Source organism: Acromyrmex echinatior, chromosome 15 (assembly GCF_024713525.1).
Source record: "Acromyrmex echinatior isolate Ae372 chromosome 15, ASM2471352v2, whole genome shotgun sequence".
NCBI lineage: Eukaryota > Metazoa > Arthropoda > Insecta > Hymenoptera > Formicidae > Acromyrmex > Acromyrmex echinatior.
The window spans coordinates 4946772-4967662 of record NC_141866.1 but is presented as its reverse complement, the minus strand read 5'-3'; the positions used below and the strand labels follow the sequence as shown (position 1 = coordinate 4967662).

Genomic DNA, 20891 nt, shown 5'->3' with positions numbered 1-20891 from the left:
ATTTTCATGTATTATTTCGAGCACAGCCTTTCAATATATTTTTATATATGAGTTATTTTTATGGAATGCTTTAATTCAATTAAGAATTATTATCATAGGATCTTTATAATCACAATTTGGTCATATATTCTCTTAAATTTATTCAACTTTATATATCTTAGCATGTGTGGTGGTATATTTACAGATAAAAATAAAAAGAAAATTCAATTATTGTAGATATAGATTATCGTTGATAAATCTGTTTCCTATCTTAAATATTTTTGAAAATTATGTAAAATTAGTAGTAAAATATTTTGTATCATTCGGATTGCATTATTATTCATTTGTATGCATTATATAAATTGATAATTGTTAGATTAATATTACAACTACACCGAACTCGAAGTAAATTGAACGTTGTAATCGCTGATAAGACTGGCAACGTACTCAGGATCGGAATTATCTGAAAATAAAACAAAAATTCTATAACATTTAATGAAATAAACAATAAGACAAATGTCACAAAGAAATGTCATATCGTTTTATGATATACAGGATGTTTGATAAATAATGATAAATCTCTTGCATAGGGATAGAGCGGATTAGAGCTGAGTCGAAAAGTTCTCTACCATTTTGCAATTTTCGCAATAATTAACATGATATCAATTACTAAACATCATCAAATATAGAGTTCTATCAAGTAACAGAAAAAGTAACAGCAAGAAACAAAAATTATTTATTTTCTTCTCATAAAGTTCGAAGAATTTTTTCAGAATTTTTTATGCAGTACTTTTTAGTACTGCATTTTCTTATATTGGCAACTATTTTTATAAACATGAGAAAATGCTGTACTAAAAAATTCTGCAAAATTTTCAGAGCTTTATGAAAAGAAAATAAATAATTTTTGTCACTTGCTATTTTTCTATAAAGTTGATAGTATTTGAGTAAAAAATGATTGAAAACCAATATTCGGCGATTTTTAGTAATTAATATCTTGTTAACTATTATAAAAATTGTAAAATGGTAAAGGATTTTTCGACAGTTTAGTCCGCTCTATCCCTATGCGTTTTATTATTATTTATCAAACATCCTGTATATTATATATATATAAAACATAACTTGCTTTACTTAATTTGACCACTTGAAATTTCTTATTTTATCATTTCTAAAACTGTGAAACTTTTGCTGAAGTTTTCTCGTAAAACTCATTTTTCAAAATTATTTTAGTGTAATTTTTAAAATGTAACAATCTATATACATGCACACATATGTGCAATTTATGCATAAAAATTTATGTAATAAAAAACAAATGAAAGGAAAAAATAAATAACATGAGAATATATCTAATAATCTTTCAAATATAAATATACATAATGAATTTGAATTTTAAATAATACGCATAATAATGAGAGTCGGTTTTATGTTAAATTATATATATGAGCATTATCTCTTTCAATTTCTGTTTTAATTATCTCAGTTTTAATTATATACAAATTTAATTAATTTATATCGAATAAAGTCTAGGTCAATACGGATCTACAAGGCGCAGATGTCCGATAAACGGGTCAGTTATTATTAATGTTATTCACATTTAAATTAATTTATTTCGTTTTAGTTAATTTATTTTTTGAATGAAAAAATGTATGCAATCATCATTGATGATAAAAATTAGATTGTCTTTAATTCAAGTAATTAATAAATTAAATTAAATTACTATATATTACAGTTATCATCATATATACACCTATATAATAAATTATACATATATTAGATGTTGGAATTAATTCGTAGCGTTTTACAAGTGATGGGAAGTACTTTCATTAATGTATTTTTTAATGCTCATGTGAAATAAATAACATTCTTTCATTAAAAACGCTACGAATTAATTCCAACATCTAATATATATTTTTTTAAATATTAAAATAATTTTATTGTAAATTTTATTTTTTATTTTTATATACGTGTATATATTTATTAAAAATGTTATGATATTTATTCATGATGATTCAACCATCTTAAACATCTTTCTGTTCGGCGAGATAATAAGTGATATGTGACAGATCATTATTTGAAATTTACGAGATTCGCTTATACATATGGAGAAAGACATCGATCGGTATGAATAGACTAATTTGCAATCTCACAAAAATTATTATAATCGTACAAAAATTGTTGCGTTAAATTAGGATTTACAAATCGTTGCGTTCAATTAGGATTTCTAAATCGTTGCGTTAAATTAAGATTTCTAATTTTATGATGCCACGATTAGATCCATTTGTGAAATATTATAACTTTCAGAGCTTTAAATTCATTTACAAAATCCGGTAAATAGAAACTTTAAATTTGAAATTAGAGAAACAGAACGATTCTCGCTTACTACACATTACGTATTTTGTTAATTGATGAAATCATTAAATTTAGATAGTAAAATATATAAGTATATTATATCACGGTATATACACATAAATTTTTCAAAATTCATTTATTGTACAAATAAAGTATATAAAAAATATTTAAAAAATTTTAACTGTGAGCTATACACGCGTATATTCTAATTACGGGTTTCAATATATATTTATTTTCATAAACTGAAAACATCGATAAATTAAGAAATTATATATATAATCGCAAACGTTGATTATGTCTAAAATATATAGTGATCGTTCTAGCCTCAAATCTTTCACTTCTGGTACTCGTGAATAAACATACGTAACGGACTGTTCTTAAAGCTGCAAGGCATTTCTCGGAGCGTATGTATGTGTGTTTGTGTGTGTGTGTGTGTGTGTGTGTGTGTGTGTGTGTGTGTGTGTTTCGAGGGCTTGACGGAGATCATTATTACATTCACCGGAGCGCTCTGGCCAGCGCTCCGCGGAATCTTTACACTTCGCAATGCTTTTCAGTTCTGTTTTCCGCTTTCTATAAGACCAGAAAGAGCGTTTACTTCTTTTTGCAATTCAAACAGAGATTTATACCGATATCTTGCCAAGAGTTCCATTTATTACGCGCAGTGTCCCATTTAAAATTATACCTAAACAATTGGAAAATAGTAGATCTCTTGAAAAAATTGTTTTATCAAATGAAAGTTGCTTAGTTTCGAAAAGAATCTTGATGAACAGCATATTTTGTTCTAGATAGAATCACATCTGAGATTTAGAGATTATTTTCATTTTTTTAGAATAAAAATATATACATTGTTTTTAATTTATCAGTAAAAATATAAAAATGAGATCATTAAAAAGTGAATTTTATTAAAATATTCTATGTATATTTGTTTTGATCTAAATATATAGAATGTTTTTGAAATAACGCCCATTAATCATACAGTGCTATTCCTAATAAAAAGCTGAGAAAAATCCTCTACCATTTTGCAATTTTCGTAAATGGTTAACGAGATATTAATTTCTAAACATTGCCGAATAAACAGGTAAAATAGATGTATAAGACAATTTTAAGAAATCTTTCTAATCTTTGTGAAATATTTTGAAGATATTTTTTAAAAAACTCTTAAAGATACCTTAAAGTTGTTTTACACATCGATTTTAGACATTTTGCTCAATGTGTAATTAAAAAAAATATTGCGAATATAGATATACATATAATTTGACTTAGTATATTATTATATTCTAAATTTTTTTAAAATATGATGTATGATATACGGTATAAAATAATATCTTGTAAATTATACGTTTTTCGATGTTTTATAATATCATTTTTATATGCAAAGTAATAAAAAAACTTTGCTTTAATGATTTTAACTTCCTTTTTTCATTATAAGTTAATATGAATTTGATTTTATTAGTTTTATTTAGTTATTATTATAAATATACTGTCGAATTTATTTTAACAGCAATTATTAACATATAATTAAAAAATATAAGGTTCTAATTAATAAAATAATTTAAAACGAAGAAAATTAATTAATGATTGAATTGTTTCTTTAAATGTATTTATGGCTTTTTTTACATCAATATATAGTACAAAATGTACAGTACAAATATGAACAAATTCTTGCAATTGTTAAATCAATTATCGCACGTTTAATTTTTTATTGATTAGTAAAAAAAAAATTTAAAAATATAAAGGAAAATAAAATGCAAACTATAATATAAAGACGAAACTCACCGATCCCAATTCTCGTTCATATTCATCGTAAATCACAAATTGTAATTTGTACAATTGTGTAATTATCTTTTACAATTATATGATTATAATATAGAAAAAAAAACACATAAATACAGTTGAGCGCACGTGCACAAGAATCTTCGTTATACATTCGTACTTTCTCGGTTAAAGATCCACGATCCACGGAAACGGCCGCGAATTAACATATCAGTGCGTTGAATTTTTTGACTCACATAATTCACGCATCACACTCGTCGAAAATGTGAAATATCTTCTAAATATTTTTACGAGCAATCACTTTTTTCACGATTTTCACGAATTTAATAACGATTGCAAGTCGCGAATCCCAGTGTGATCTGACGAGCGTTCAATCAGCAACTGGAGTCATGCGTCGAAAAGTATACAGGTAGATTGCAGGTATGCTGCTCCTATCTGCTCGCCTCTACGTCTTTCCATTTCTTTCTCTTTCTCCCCTCTATTTCTTTGGTTCTCAGCTTCCTTCTCTCGCTCTTACTTGTCTGCTTTTCCTACCTTCGCCCCTTCCTTTCCGCGCTGCGGTGCGCTGGAATTTGCGAAATTGATCGCGAGAGATCGAACGCATATTTTCGTTAGTGAAAAATGTATTAATATACGTCCGTGCGTATGCAAGTGTGCAAGTTACGCGATTGTAACGTATTCAGATTTAGAACAGAAATTAATGGCATTCTTGATCAATATTTTTTTAAAAGAAATTATTCAGCAACCAGTTCTTTTTATTATGCAAAACATTCGTTGCTATTGATAGTATAATTGAAATTCTTTTGGTAATATATACAGAAATAAATTAAAGACGCAGAATAAAACTTTAGTTTTATTTTTGGGTCTAATGACTTAAAAAATGGAAAGAGTTATATCTTTGTACATTTCTTAAGTTTCAACAAATTTGAAATATAAATTATATTGAAATGTTCGATTTTTTAATTTAAAAATTTACTTTTTTTTATTTTTCTAAATAAACATAACATCTCATTTGCTTTAACAGCTTTTATTTCCTTTTTTCATTATAAATAATGATCTGATATGAATTTGATTTAGTTATTATAATATAAATATACCGTTGAACTTATCTTAACAGCGATTATTAACATATAATTAAAAAATATAAGGTTCTAATTAATAAAATAATTTAAAATAATTTAAGTCAATAACAAAATTATGCACTGAGAGAAAAAAATGGTTGCAATTACCATAATTATAATTTATAGCCACTTTTTTTGAAACAGTTATAATATTTATAGTTATTTTAACCATATAAGTATAATCAAGCGTGCTGTAATAATAGTTGCATAGATTGCTGGAAAATTTTTAGTTATATTTTACATTTTCAATTTGCTTCTTTTCCGCATGGTTTTATTCCGCTGAACATCCCGTATTTTCAGAAAAGCAATTTATATAATGCTTATTATGCACTTGATTCGTTTTTATAAGTCAATATTAATTTTTTAATTATAAATATATAATTTTTTTTTAAATTATAAAGATTTATAAATGTTTTAATTAAAAGTTATGATCTTTTAAAAAGAAAAGCTAAAGAAGATCAAGCATTCACTAAAATCAATTTTTCTCTTCTTTCCGTCAGTCTTCTTTTATTTATTCTAACAGCACATGCGTAGACTGAAAATGTCACTGTACACACACACACACACACACACACACACACACACACACACACACACACACACACACACACACACACACACACACACCCACGAGATAACATTTTCATTCTACTGTGTGATTGTATGGCAAATGTAAAATAACGGAGAAACAGTACAAGAGGAGACGTTAAGTATATACTATTAATATAATTAAAAGCGCTAAGAATAAAGAAATGTTGAGAACGGAGGTGATAAAAAATAGGAAAGGTTGACTGCACTCATTAACCAAGTGTCTAAGTATAGTCTTTCAACCCGGAAACGCACATTAAAGCGCAGTTACTCCTGTCTTTATATGTATATACCTTGTAATTTACTAGATATAGCGAGATTAGTTAAAATCTTTTTTTTCCATCAAATTTAAGTTAATGTAAGAAAGCATTCCGGTATCTTTCATGTAGCAATAAATATAAAAAAAATAATAAATCATATGATTGAAAATAAAGCAAGCGCTTTAAAATGCGATGGAAATCAAAACATTAAATGTGAAGCAAAAACATCTCGCATGATAATAATTTATATTTTGAACAAATGTGAATAATTTCTAAAGCTCATTTCACGTAGTTTAATTTTTATCTCGGTTCAACTAATTTTTCATCTTTTTCTAAATATTAAGAAAAAAATGAAGAGGAAGTTGAATCGAGATTAAAGTTAAATCTATTTGGTAGAAACGGGCATGAGTATATCAAATATATTGCTAATATTATTTAACTAAATATAACATTATATTTAATTTCTAATTTTTATCTTTCACATCTTTTTCTTCAGTTCATGTTCTCTATGATTCTATGAACTTCTAACTTTTCCATTATCAAATTCTCTTTTTATTTCTCTTTGTATTTCTTAGAAGACAGGTATTGAAAGAATTAAATATTTTAGCTTAAAAAATAAAAAAAAAACACTTCACAATATATATCTTAAATGTCTCTTAATAATTATATAATCTCTAATATAATTCATCATAAAGATCAAAATTAGAAAAGAAATCGAAAAAAAATTTGTAGATAAATGTTGTAGGAGAATCTGTGTTTTTGCATTGATTATACGAGAAATAGTAAGCATCCGTTTTCTTTCTTTTTAGTTTTTTCTAATATCTAATAGCTAATTAGTTTTCTTTATGCGCTTTAAGCACATGGCAAAATCTTTTGCAGCCTTCTAGAGCATATCTTTTCGCCTCGAGGCATTTGGTGGTCATACTTTCGTGTATCGCTACGAAATGTTTCTGCACGCAACGACAACAGAACTAAAAGTAAACGAATGCCGCGTTCCAAAAACACAGCGTTTAAAACTTTCTTAAAACTCTCCTGTTTTCATAATAAACGAAAGTTTTTTGATAAAAGTGATTTTGATGTCTTGAAGAAATTAGGCAATAGGCGGATATTGTTTTCACTATAATACAGCGTTCTTATAACATAAAACTTTCTTCCTAATTATTTCCGTCTACTAACCACTACTTCCTAGGAATAAATATGATAATATTGCAATAAATATTTTCAAATCTTTTGGTAAAGTATATAACATAACTGCTGGAAAGCTAAATGCCAGAGTACCAGATAAGACAAGTGTGCAAGTAATCCACAATGCATGGCGAATACAAGCAAAGCTGCACAACGCCACGTAGTTGGATGCGGTTCGGCACACTGAAAAGTTAATCGTGCGCGCCTCTTTACGGTATTCTCCTTTACTGGTATACATCGTTGAAATGTCTGCTCCTGTCTACGTGCAGCACGCATTGCACATCATGCCCGGCCATTACCTTTATACAAGTATGTACTACATACAGCAAAAGCTTGCCGTATACAGTGCCGTATAAAACCGTTAACGTAAGATTTATGATAACGTGCATGGAATCTCTCACTTTTCACTATTCTTCTTGCAAAAAAGAAAAAAAAAGGAAGAGAAAAATATGAAAAATGAATTTTGACATTATAAGTATATCAATCCTAAAATCAAGAACTTAAAAAAAAGGATTTAATACATTTGCTTCATTTTTTAATTTAACTAAAAAAATTTTGTTCTTTTTTAAATAATTATACATAAACATCTCTTAAAATATAAATTGCATTTTATTAATTAAAATGTCTCTATTTTTATTTTTTTTTAATTAGTGTCTAATAAATCTATTTTCTAAAGAAAAAGAATTCGTCTAAAAAATTACAAACAGAATTTTTTCATATATTGCATGAATTCTATTTCAATTGTGTTATTTGAATCTCCATAAATTTGAATCTCCAAATTAAAATACTCTGAAAAAAAATCTTAAGAAATTATATTATATTGGAGCAAAAAGAATTTTTTAATCTCTCGGATTCATATAGATTAAAAAGTAATCGCATTGTCTAAATGTTAAATTGAAAATTGTGAATTATTTTATAAAATATATTGATGAATAGATGTTCTCTTCGCACTGTATTTGCTGCTGTAATTATTCTTCTTACAGCAGTAGAGAAATACACTTATGTAAGTGTAAAATGGAACTTAAATTATATGAGCTTGGAATTTCAATGATGGCATTTGCGCCACTTTTAATGAAATCGCTATCCGTGTCGATGCCTTCTGATTTTCTAATTACAGTTTATCGATGTAATGATAATTTGCATAATCATCGATGCTATTAATTTGTATATTTTTATATTATAAAAATGGACGTAATATCACAACCTTTGCTTTCACATATGTTTTTTCGTTGAAGCTAATCGTTAACAATTGCTTTCTCTGAAAAAGTTTCGTATCAGCAAGAGTAGCAAATAGAAACGTCATTAAAACCGAATGCATTACATATATATAAATAATTGACAACGATTTTACATGATTAAAGTAGACCGAGGCGAATTGAATCACAGTTCAAATCGAATCAATATAAATTTTGAGATAGTTAATCGATATTTATTATTAATTTTATTACTCTTTTGTTTAAAAAATAGCTTATTTAAAACAAAAAAAATTATAAAATTAATGACAAATATCGACTACTGTCTCAAAATTAACGTTGATCCAATTCTTCTGTAATCCGATTCGCCTCCATTTAACTTATATTTATTTTATTTTAAATAGAGTTTTAAAAATTAAAATATTTCTACTTTATATAATTTTGATATATATATTTTAAACAGATTTATCTATTTTTGACTATTCAAGGTATGTAATTTTTGAAATGAATTAAATAAGAAGCAAACGATATAGTGACGTTAAAAATACATTTTATCTGTAATATTATAAAATGAGATTTAGATTAAAAAAAGAATTTAATATTTTTCCAAAAAATAAAAAATAAAAACTGTAGTTTTAGAAAAATTAAAAATGTCAATCTTTTCTCAAAAGTTGAAATATTTTTTTTCATTTAATTTAGTTAACGTGCCACTAGATACAACACAACATATTCAAAAAAGATGTATGATATTCAAACATGTTCAAAATACAAAGATTTGCGGCGAAAAATGAATATTTTTATATAGAAGATATAACGAAATTGAAAATATTTCTTTAACTCAGATATAAAATTAGAAATATATATAAATACATTTTTAAACACTCAAAATATCGCCTTCATTTAATTCATTTTTTCATAATCAAAGTAAATAAGCCTTTTAATTTGTCTTTTCTTAATTTTTTCTTAACAAAATGCTATATTCTACAAAGAACATTTGATTTTAATTAAAATATTAAATATAATATTAAAATATTAAATAGAATATAAAATATTAAAATATGAAAACGCTAGAAACAATAATAATCAAAATAATTCAAATCTAAATACTATAAAAGACTTCATAAAAGACAAAATTGACTTTCTATTGGCTTTGTTCTTTTCGCTGGCATTCGATGTGTTAAAATAAGCGTGTAAACTCGATAAAACAGTACGCCACTGAGATGAATTCTCGGTACGCGCTTCTAGAGGTTTCTCCGCCGCCTTTCTAAAACGGCATCCATCGGAGAAACGTGAAAGAAAAGAAGCCGAGCCCTGGAATTGCCGTTGCCGCTGTCTGAGTCTCTCTCTCCACAAATTGTCTTCGGAACGATCCATTTGTCCGAGAAGGCTCTTCTAGACGCATACGTAAAATTGCAATCGCAATCAATGTAGCGAAAGTTCCGCGCCGCCATCGTCATTTCTTTTAGGACTAATCGCACGAATAGCATATTAACATAGTTTAGAAAATAATTTCTTTTTTATTTAATTAAAAAAAAAGAGTAATAATTCTTTAGTCAAATGAAAATTTTCAAAATTAAAGCATAAATATTGCAACTTTTTTAAAATCAAATCTGTATGATTGAGCATTATAAAAATTGTAAGAAATAATTATTCTTTTCTTCAGATACTTTTTTACTGTAAACAATCAATTATTTTTTTTTTATATTAAACATTCGATAACTTTTTTATAGTATATGATTTATGCATCATTTTGCGCAAAAAGTATTAATGCAGATAATTTGAAACATCGATAATGGAATTATAAATTTATTATCTAATATTGAATTACAAAAAAGAATAATCTGATCTGAAAATAAATAAAAAATATTTAAAAATTAAAAAATTACAATAATATTTAAGAATTATTTAATCGTGAATAAAAATTGAATAAAATTAGGGTCAAAATCATTTGGATCAAATTATCTGTCTGTTGGATTACCATGACTCATTTCAGTAATATTGATACGTAAATTATGCTTGCTTTTACTATCAATTCAACAAGAGTCATTTTCACGGTAGTCATATATTACAGAAAGTAACAGTGAATATGCTTAAGACTTAATCAGCTTCTTTCTCAAACAACAATTCCCTACGTCAGTATAATCGCGTATACGTAATTACATGGGAATTAGGAAAGAAAAAGATTACTATATTAATCAAAAGAATTTTTCTCACAGTTGTCAAAACAGATTACTAGCAATTGTCAATTATCCGACCAATAATATTCCTAGGAAGAAATTTCTTTCTCACCCTTGAACGATTTATCTTAATTAGATAGAAACGCGGTTATAACGCAACAATGCAAAAATCCGATGAACGCCGCTTAGATAATTTTTATTCTAGTGTATTTAATAAGGAACACTCTGTATAATCTTATAGAAAGTACGACAAATACTATAAAATCAATTTCTCATGCGCACCTTGCCTACTTGCACATTTTACATAGTACAATATGCGCATATGGTACATGCCACAGGAGAAAGTTTTCGACATTCAACTTACACTGATCGACAATTCAATTTTGTCACGACAAGCTGCGGTCGTATATTACAAAGTCATCCAGTACATATTCTAGAAGCCCACTTGCTTTACACGTAAGATTGTTCTATCAGCGTGATCACCGTCCTTTCTAAAATAGGCTCCGCTTTTCTCAATTTTCCAAATGCAAAATTATTCATAGCCACTTGTAAAATTATCAGCAATCTTTAAATAAATGAAAGCTAATCTACGTATGTTACTTTTCTTCTATGATTTTTAATTCTTTCTCTGCTATTTTATATGTCTATATCTAATTTAATAACTTTAAGTATAATTATTAATATTATAATAGTATTTATTATATAATTATTAGGTGTTGGAATTAATTCGTAGCGTTTTACAAGTGATGGGAAGTACTTTCATTAATGTATTTTTTAATGCTCATGTGAAATAAATAACATTCTTTCATTAAAAAACGCTACGAATTAATTCCAACACCTAATATTTAAATTATTCCGTTATATATTTGTATTTTTCTAAAAGATTTAAATTATTTTTCTTATACTTTTTAAATAAATATATGCATTAACATACATTTAAGATATATAAGATATAAAGTAGACACAAGACATGATAAAGTTTTCTCCGCCTCCGGGATAATAACAAAATAAGTACAAAAAATTGTAATAGTGTCTCCCAGAAACAAATGTTGCCGCATATAATTTTCTCGATAATATGCGAAAGCCAGTATAATTTTGTTCATCCTTCGGTTTCTTATTTTTTTTTTGTAAATTGATTTCATGGTTTACAGTAAAAAAAAAATCTAAAAAAACATTCAAGTAAAGGAAGATCTCAAAAAGCAATAGAAGATATAGCAATAATCATTAAATATAGCGATAAAGGATTGTTCGCAACTAAGCATTCCTAAAGAAAGAAATAATCTGATCTTTTTCTCTATACAGCCATTTGAGAAAATCGCGATCTTATCTATGCTAACGGATCAGTAAGTTTTAACAATAATATCAAATATGGATTATAAAAGATAAAAAAAAAGAATACTTTTTTCTCCAACGAATTTATCTGTGTAATTGAATAATAAATTAAAAAACGTGAATTTTCTTTACGTAATAATTCGCTAAATTACCTGAAGCGTTTAAAAATGCATCATTAAGCGGACCCCCAGAAAGAAGTATTAGCGATTAAAGTCGGTACCGGTAGAAATAATGCGCTTGCAACGCAATATACCATGAATAATACTTTTTTTGTAGAACAACGGTCGATACACATCGAATAATCAGTGGAAACGTTACGGTCACTTCACCTCTAGTAAATAATTCATTTATAAATTATTGATCCAGGAAGAAACTCTCGGTTCGCAGAAATAGATCTAACGCCGGAAGAAAATAACGGACGTTGCTTCATACGAATCTCTCTTCCTACTTCCTTTAGCAAATCATTAAAAGAGTAACGCTATCGATTGATATATTGATCTTTAATTATTTGTTAAAAAATATTTTTTATTAATTTTATTTTCTAAATTTTTTATTAATCGTTGAATCATTCGTACGGTATGACATAATTTTCCTTTATATTATTAATAAAAAAAATAACACAAATATAAATTAAATTCTTAGGACAGAATTAGATTACTCATTGAAGATTGAGATTAAAGATTGAAGATTGAAATTCGATCAATGAAGAGAAAGAAATTTTAACTCCTTTTGCTTTGATTGATCATAAATTTTAATCTTTCATCCTTCAATTTCAATCTTTAATGCGTAGTCTGATTCCGGCCTAAGAATTTAATTTATATTTGTGTTATTTTTTTATTATATAAAAGAAAATTATGTCACGCTTACGAATGATTCAACGATTAATGAAAAGTTTAGAAAATAAAATTAGTAAAAAATATTAATAATACAGTAGTCTGCAATTGGTCTTATACAGTATAAATTGTTATAATCAGAGAAATTGCTGAATATGAAAAACTATAAGAGAAAAAATATGTCAAGTACATACATTTCTCTTCTCAAGATCGCTTTCTGCCTATATTTTTTTGCCTAAGCATATTTAAAAATAAAAATGATAATGAAAAATATAATTTTAAATCAAATCATGAAGGAAACCAAATAAATTAAACCTTTGTATTTCAGATAGACTCGATAGAGATGGCTCTTTTGCCTACAAATCGATTGCCTACAGTATCGTATGCCTATCACTTTTGCCGACAGTTCGTTTACGTATAAAAATTATTGCCTGCATTTTTGCACAAAAATAAAAATTTCAGAAACGAAGTCACATTTGTGATTCTGTTTTCTACATGTGTTTTTCACATGCACTATTGCCTACATGTATTGCCTACAGCTCGATTGGTTCAACAAATCAATATTGATTCAACAATATTAGACCAATAATGAGGACCCAATTTTTGCTCAATATTGGCTATACATCGTTTTTCTAATATTGGGCCATAATAGATGATCGAGCTGTAGGCAATATATGTAGGCAATAGTACATATAGGCAGATGCATTGACTTCGTTTCTGAAATTAATATTTGTTTGCAAAAATGCATGTAGGCAATAATGCATGTAAGCAAATGTAACTCCATTTCTCAAATTTTTATTTCTGCGCAAAAGTGCATGTAGACAATCGAGCTGCAGGCAATAATTTTTGTGCGCAAATGAACTGTCGGCAAAAGTGATGTAGGCAAACGATACTATAGGCAAATTTGTAAGCAAATCGGGATCCCTTCGATGTAGTGTTTTGTGACAGTCTTTCGCATAAGTAAACACTTTTCTCCCTTTCTATTGTATACATCAACGTGCATACGTGCTTGAAAAAAAGCGAAAAGTATTCAGTATACCAGAAACAATTAAAGTATAAACACATACATATTTTAAAATATAAAAATGTATACTTTTTAAAAGCATACATTATGCCCAATTTCATCACTTTCAGATAAGCAGATAATCTTATCCAGGAGATATCTTCATTGTACTCTGGAAGATATCTCTTGGATGATGTTATCTAAAGGTGAAGAAATTGGGCATTAGAGAGAGAGAGAGAGAGAGAGAGAGAATAAGTGTGTGTGTGTGCGCGCGCGCGCGTATGTGTGGGTGTATTAAAATACTACTCATTAAAAAATGAGGAACACTTTCAAAATGTTCTAAGTTGCACAATTTTCAAATAATCTTGAAACTCTCATTGAAACTCGATGAAAATTTATTGTAGAGAAAACAATAAAAAATTTATCAAGCTCCAAACTATTGAATATATAATTTTAAGGAACATGATATTGTAATCTTTGTTAAGATACGGAGCTGTTTTTACTGAGTTTCGATGATTTGAAAATTGTGTAATTTTGAGCAAAAGGTTCCCCAGTTTTTGTTGAGTAGTGTATATTAATCAATGTATTTTAAAAATATAAATATAATATACATGTTATGCATGTAATATTTAATTCGGAGAGGACGAATATGTATGAAAATAGTAAATCGCGTGATAGAAAATTCTTTATTAACGCAAATTAAAAACGCAAAATCTATAATATGCATTATGTATATATAATATATATTTATAAGAATAATATTTATAATAGCTTCATAAATTTTTAAAGCTAGAGAAAATCGATTCAAAATTTTGCGATAGATTTAAAAAATTAAGTAAGAGCATTGTGTGCATGCACGTTGTTGATTGAGCAAAGTTAGAAAGCGTCGGTGACTTAATGGCACAACAGCGAGGAGTTTCAATGCAATTAATGTATGTATGTCTCATCTTCTCGGCAATAGGTGGCATATTGATTACAATACATATATCAGAGTGTGAATAACAAATACACGTGGTTGCATGTCCACCTTTGGGCACAAATACCTTTCATTTTAACGTGTGAGCGTGCAAACGATTTGTAATATCCGGTGTAATAAATCGGTCGCGTCTTTAAATTGCTGTAACGGAATTTGCATCCGTCGTGCCACTACGGAATGCACTTTGCTATCAAAGAATGCAGATATCCTTGTAATAGAAGTCTCATTGGGATACGTATATGAGCTGTCAAAGATTTGAAGGTGTCTTCGTTATTGAAATACCGATAAATGCTAATCGAGCTTGCTAAACGAGTAATTTTGTTTTTTGCTTAATGACATTGTCGAGGAATCTTTTCGCCGCAATATAACTTCGCACCTGATCCCTCGATGGAATGTAGAATGGTTGGGCGTCTATAAAATCGAACGATTGGTCTATCGTGGAACAGTTTGTACGTGCCTTTCACCCAAGCAGCTCTTAATTCAAGAGAAACGAGAAGAAGAAGGAGCAGAAGGAAAGGCGTATAAGGTGTAATCGCTAGGAGCGGTCGTTCTACACGCAATCAAGGACTGTGTGATATGCTTTTATCATGACGTAATCAGTTTGTAATGCGCAACTGTCTACTTCTTACACAGAATCTTAATGTAACTGCAAAGTCGGTCACAAAACTTTCGTACTTACCAAAATGACGATTCCTTTGCTCCAAAACGATTTCGCCTATGTAACAATCGTATTCTGTTAGGAAGGATACACCAATCTCATGCACAGTCTTCAAGTTCGTTAGATAGATGCTATAAAAAGAACAATTAATTGTAAAAAATAATTATCGTCAAAGCTAATTTATGATCAGTGATTCGCTTACCATTTTCTCCATTTGGCGTTCATTCTAATCGAATCATAGGGCAAGATCGATTTTAAATTATCGTTATTACCCAGGATTAAAATAGGATTTTTGTTAGACTCGTTCAATGAAGTAATAATCTCGGGTTCTGTATAAATGATAGTCGCCTGGATGTCTTGCTTCAAATCGATGTGAACTAAGAATAATCTATAACAATATAATGTTATTTGTTGATAATTATTGACAATATTGGCGATTATTATGTTTTGACATTAACAACATATTTTTTCATAAATTATTATTCTTCAATAGATATATTCTTACCTGTGATATAATCTATGATCTCTAGTAATCAGCTTCAAGCATCCACCACCATTGTAGGAGAATTGATCGCAAAACTCAAAAGTATTAATATCAACAGCAGATAATTTATCTTCAAACTTGACTGAGTTACCACAAACTCGTATAATGTTCTTTCTATTTTCATAGATACGTTCTATTCGATTTTCTTTCTTCTCACAAGTTTCGTTGTTTTCATTATTTTCATCTTCAACATTTCCAGTAAGGATTCGTTGTGTCAATCGCGTAAATTGCAAATGTGGCACAGGAATTGCCAATTGTAGTTGCTGCATACGTAAATTGTAAAATGCTTTTTTCTCGGGCGTGATTTCGCCATTTACCGTGTACGGTTTAAAATGTTCCTAAACAAACGTGCATGCAGATATAAATTAGTTTTAGATACCATAAACATTTTAACACAAAAGTTTAACACTTTTAATTAATTAAATAAAAAATCTGATTTATTATTCAAATTTACCTCGCCATTATAATAATAGCAGATACCAGCACCTCGACAGAAGGAAGTTTTAAATGTGTCATTCTCAAAAATAGGTACATGCACATATAAATAAGGGAATAACTGAGCCCAGAATAAATCTTCTAGAATTAGAAAAGTACTTGGACCAAAGTACTCGTGTGTCCATCCAGGAGCGAATATAGCAACTGAAAGTCCTTTTTCCCGTATTAAATTTAATGCCTTTAAAAATAAAAATATTTTCTTATTATCTGAGTATTTATATTTACCGCAAAAGATATAAAGTAATGGTAGATTTTTAATATGTAATAAAAGTAAATCTATTTACATATGCTGAATTAAAGCCACCTCCGCCTGGACATCCTCTTCCCCAAACATCTAATCCAACATAAATATCCTTAATATCGCGACCTAATTCCTTTGCAAGTAAACAACTGTTGCCCAATCGCGATTCTGTCCAAGTATAATTTAAGAATATACCATCGCAATGCAGGAAAAATTCTCTAAAACAGAAATAACAATTATTAAATTGTATCGAAAATTGTATCGAAATAGAACTAAAATATTGATTTAAAGTATATTACTTGTTATTATTATTGAGTTCATTTTGCCAATTTAATTCACCCTTATTGGTCACACTATCATACCAGATAATTTCCGAATCTTCAATCTCATTGTGAATAGTTTCTGTTAGGTATTTAATGAAATAAATTAAATTATTAATATCTTCTTGCTTAATCTTATTTTCAATATTCAAAAGCCAGCCTTCAAATTGATAACTTTTTGCAATCATTACTAGAGCGTCTGCAAATTTTCTTGCATCTTCTTCCGACGCAAGAATTGTATCCCAGGTATCATTATTTCCTTCCGTAATCACAGTACCCAAAACTTTTACACCGTGGTGATGAGCCGCAGTGATCCATCCATAAGGTGGGATAGTTACAAAGTGGTGACTAAAATACACAAACGTATCGACAATACTCCAGTGGTAAAATACATAAGAATCATAAGAGGTGGAACCTTGTAGGAATCTGTAAATATAAAACAAATACAAATATGATTATAATTCACGTATGCATTTACTTAAATTGAGATATTTTGTAAAATTACCTGTCTTCGAGATAACCACCTTTCATATCGTGACAGACTAACGTTCTGGGTTGTTCAGCTCTATCCACTCTTTCTAGCGGAACTTTCTGTGCAACAATATCTGAACCTCGGTATACATAATCCACTGATTCTGTTATATATACCAATGGTAGTTCTATTAATCTACTGTCCAGACTATCATACAATTCTGCCAATGTATTAAAAGGCAGTAATTCTCTTGCTTCATCGTTGCTTGCCATCTCAGTGGTTTCTGATATGCTGTTGCTGCATTTCATGGTTACATCTCAGTTTTCTGATAATAAACTGTAACATATAATGATTCTTCCTGTTGCATAGCTATCACCGGAAAGTACACATGGTATGATAGTCTATTTTAGAAAAAAAATAGTTCCTGGTTTTGATAGTATCACTACTCTGTGGTAAACACATCCAATTATCTAATCATTCGATACCATTATCTGCTGACAGTTATCATGTAAGATGAATGACAGCCAAGAAATCTATGATAGCATAAGCAAAACGTTATAGTTGCTAATAATTAATTATCAGAAAATTCGAGCAAAATATTGCAGCGGATTGTCATTAACTTTATTAATCATCATTACTATTAAATACTGCAATATTTTGCTCAGCATTTTCATGTCTTGCCAACATCTATCACTTCATAATTATTTAAATTAAATATATTACTTTAGGAAATAGCAAATTTTTGTTTGATCATCAATAAATTTTGTTCGATCAATTATAAATTTAATCGATCTGCTATCATATTTTGAAAACAGATCCTGTTATATTTCTACTGATATTCTATATTGATATTACATATTGTAGTCCTTCTAAAAAATTGTATAGACATTTTGCAAATAGACTTTTGCACTTCAATTCTGTCTGATAGATTTGGTTGTAATGTTTTTTTATTACTTAATTATTATTAGATATTTAGAATATATCTAAGAAATTAAACAAAAGTAATAATTAGAAAGAATTAAAGGCTGACGAGAATCTAACACGGTTTTATTATGCAATATATTAATAAATATATATATTAATAAATAAAGTTTATTTTAATATATAAAATTAGACTTTTTCTGATTTTTTCAATTTTTTGAGTCATCTTCAGTAAGTCAACAAACATTAAAATATATATAATCTCACGCTTTTGATTCACAGCATACAATGCGCGATTAATTTTGAATTTAAAAAATATAAATATATGTCCAGCAAATGAGAATGGATTAAAATGAATTGAAATTTTTTTCTATCCGAATGCGTATTTTATATATAAATAGCGAATACTTTTTTTGGATTTAATTGGATTCAATTGGATTCAATTAGATTCAATTGGATGCAATTGGATTGAAAAATGCATTTCCTATTTAAAATTTTGAATTGAACAGTATTCACAATGTGTGTGTTGTGCACAGAAAAAGCTAATATTATTTTTAGATTGAAAGGCATAGAGATATGCTCCATGCAATTCCTATAAATGAATAAAAATGTATTCAGGATTGAAAAGCATTCATTTTAACATTCGTGAACCAATATTTCTGAAAATGTGAATCCATTTCAATTTATTTCAATCCATTCTCGTTTGCTGGGAGTCACAATCTCTCTCTAATGCAAAAGTATAGTATTTTTAATAAAATTCTTTCACCTAACAAATTCTTTCATTAAAAATGATCTAACTTATAGAATATATCAAATATATCAAAATAATTTCAATTATTCCAAGTAATTTTTGTATTAATGGCATGATTTAAAACAAAGTTTCATCATTCAATAATCGATAAGATTTTATATATAAATTATCAAATTAAAGTGTATTTTATTATAAATTATGGAAAGAAAATAAATCTTAATATTTGTCATTTTTTTATTTGAATTTTGTGACATATTAAAATCTATATGATAAATATATTTATGACATATTATCAACACAATCTATTATATATAATATATATTATTATGGAACATATCAATGTAAAAATATAAGAATAATATAAGAAGCATTCTAGAGTATGCGTAGTCGCGTATCCAACATGGTGAGTCAATAAAAAAATTTGCTCCAGTGATAAAAATTTAATTAATTGTTCGTTTGAGTTGTTTTGTTATTCTATCACTATTATGTATAATAATATATCTTATATTACAGAATATATGTCTTACATCACAGGATATATGTCAATCAAGGTTAAATCATTGATACAGAAAAACTTGAGATTTGTATTGTTTGTATTTTATCCATATGAAATTCGTCCACTAACGCCACCATATACACAAAACACGTGTCTGAACATTGTGTGTCTGTACATTGAACTACGTAGCCATATTCGAACTTAGTCGATATATCAGTTAATTACACAATAACAGTTAAAAAGTATTTAATTTAATTTATTTAAAAAAAACTAAAATATTTCTAATTACATTAAAAAATTTTTTTATATGCAAAATATAATTAATTTTATACAAAAATTTTATTTAATTAATTTATGTCGGTTAATTACGTAAAAATAATTAATTAATTAGAATATTTTATCATCTACATAATATTTAATTCTTTTTGGTCTACGTACGTAATTAATCATTATAGATTGATATAATCTGAATGACAAATCTATTTAATTATACTTCAAAAGTCTTCATATGAAATACGAATAGTTTTATAAAAAGTATTATTTAAGATTAATATTTAAGAAATTATTAATTGTCGGCTAAACTGATACGAATTAATCTATCTCGTTCGTATTTAGTAAAAAAGTGCATATGAAAAAGTACTTTGTGAAATTGTGAAGTAGCTATTACTATTTGCCATACGCAATAACATCCCGATACACGAAGCATGCAATATAATTTGTTTGCTTGAACAACTCGCTTAAATTATGTGTGATTTAAGTAACAATTTCGTAAACGCAACAGAACGCGCAGTGCATCACAATAACAATTATCAAAACCAAGGCCGCATGCCAACCGTTTGCTCATCTTGAAGTAATTCAACGTTTGAGATAAAATTATATATGTGATTTAAAAACGAAAATTTCAGAATTTTGAAATTCTTTAAAAGGCTTTTTGTACGGAACTTCTCCTTATCGTTAATGTGTTTAACGCATCTAATGATATATATATATATATATATATATATATATATATATATATATATATACACAATATTACAGAATAACCATTAGGATTATATTGAAAGTATACTATTATTTTTTTCTTCTCCATTTCAATTATGATTGTTTTTTCAATTAGAACCTGGTATTTGAGGCATCAATTTTATTTAAGATGTACAAGCCAGTTTACAAATGTTAATATGAATGCATAAAATAAAAGGTAGTTTCTTTTTTATATATATATATATA

The 20891-nt window shown here is 27.6% G+C and overlaps 1 protein-coding gene across 2 annotated transcripts; it reads right to left on the bottom strand.

The window, feature by feature from the left end:
* Positions 1–115: 115 nt before the first annotated feature.
* ENGase (cytosolic endo-beta-N-acetylglucosaminidase) lies at positions 116–19828 on the bottom strand. Of its 2 annotated transcripts, none has more exons than XM_011054313.2 (9): positions 19696–19827; positions 17530–17832; positions 17004–17450; positions 16748–16922; positions 16423–16641; positions 15930–16306; positions 15627–15812; positions 15446–15555; positions 116–442 (listed from the first exon to the last, which is right to left on the bottom strand). In XM_011054313.2, the coding sequence occupies exons 2-9, from the start codon at positions 17802–17804 to the stop codon at positions 369–371; spliced, it is 1863 nt and encodes a 620-aa protein (XP_011052615.1). In that variant the 5' UTR covers positions 17805–17832; positions 19696–19827; the 3' UTR covers positions 116–368. The 2 variants fall into 2 exon arrangements, with proteins under 2 accessions (XP_011052615.1, XP_011052614.1); XM_011054312.2 differs by lacking the exon at positions 116–442 and adding an exon at positions 14460–15177 and having other exon boundaries at positions 19696–19828.
* Positions 19829–20891: the final 1063 nt, after the last annotated feature.

What these genes read in the sequence shown, in the direction of transcription:
- ENGase (XM_011054312.2), bottom strand. Translation starts at nt 17,804, where the DNA reads ATGAAATGCAGCAACAGCATATCAGAAACCACTGAGATGGCAAGCAAC. An exon ending in GGTGGTTATCTCGAAGACAG is followed by an intron (nt 17,451 to 17,529) that starts GTAATTTTACAA and finishes TTATATTTACAG; the next exon opens with ATTCCTACAAGGTTCCACCT. An exon ending in GATCATAGATTATATCACAG is followed by an intron (nt 15,813 to 15,929) that starts GTAAGAATATAT and finishes ATATTGTTATAG; the next exon opens with ATTATTCTTAGTTCACATCG.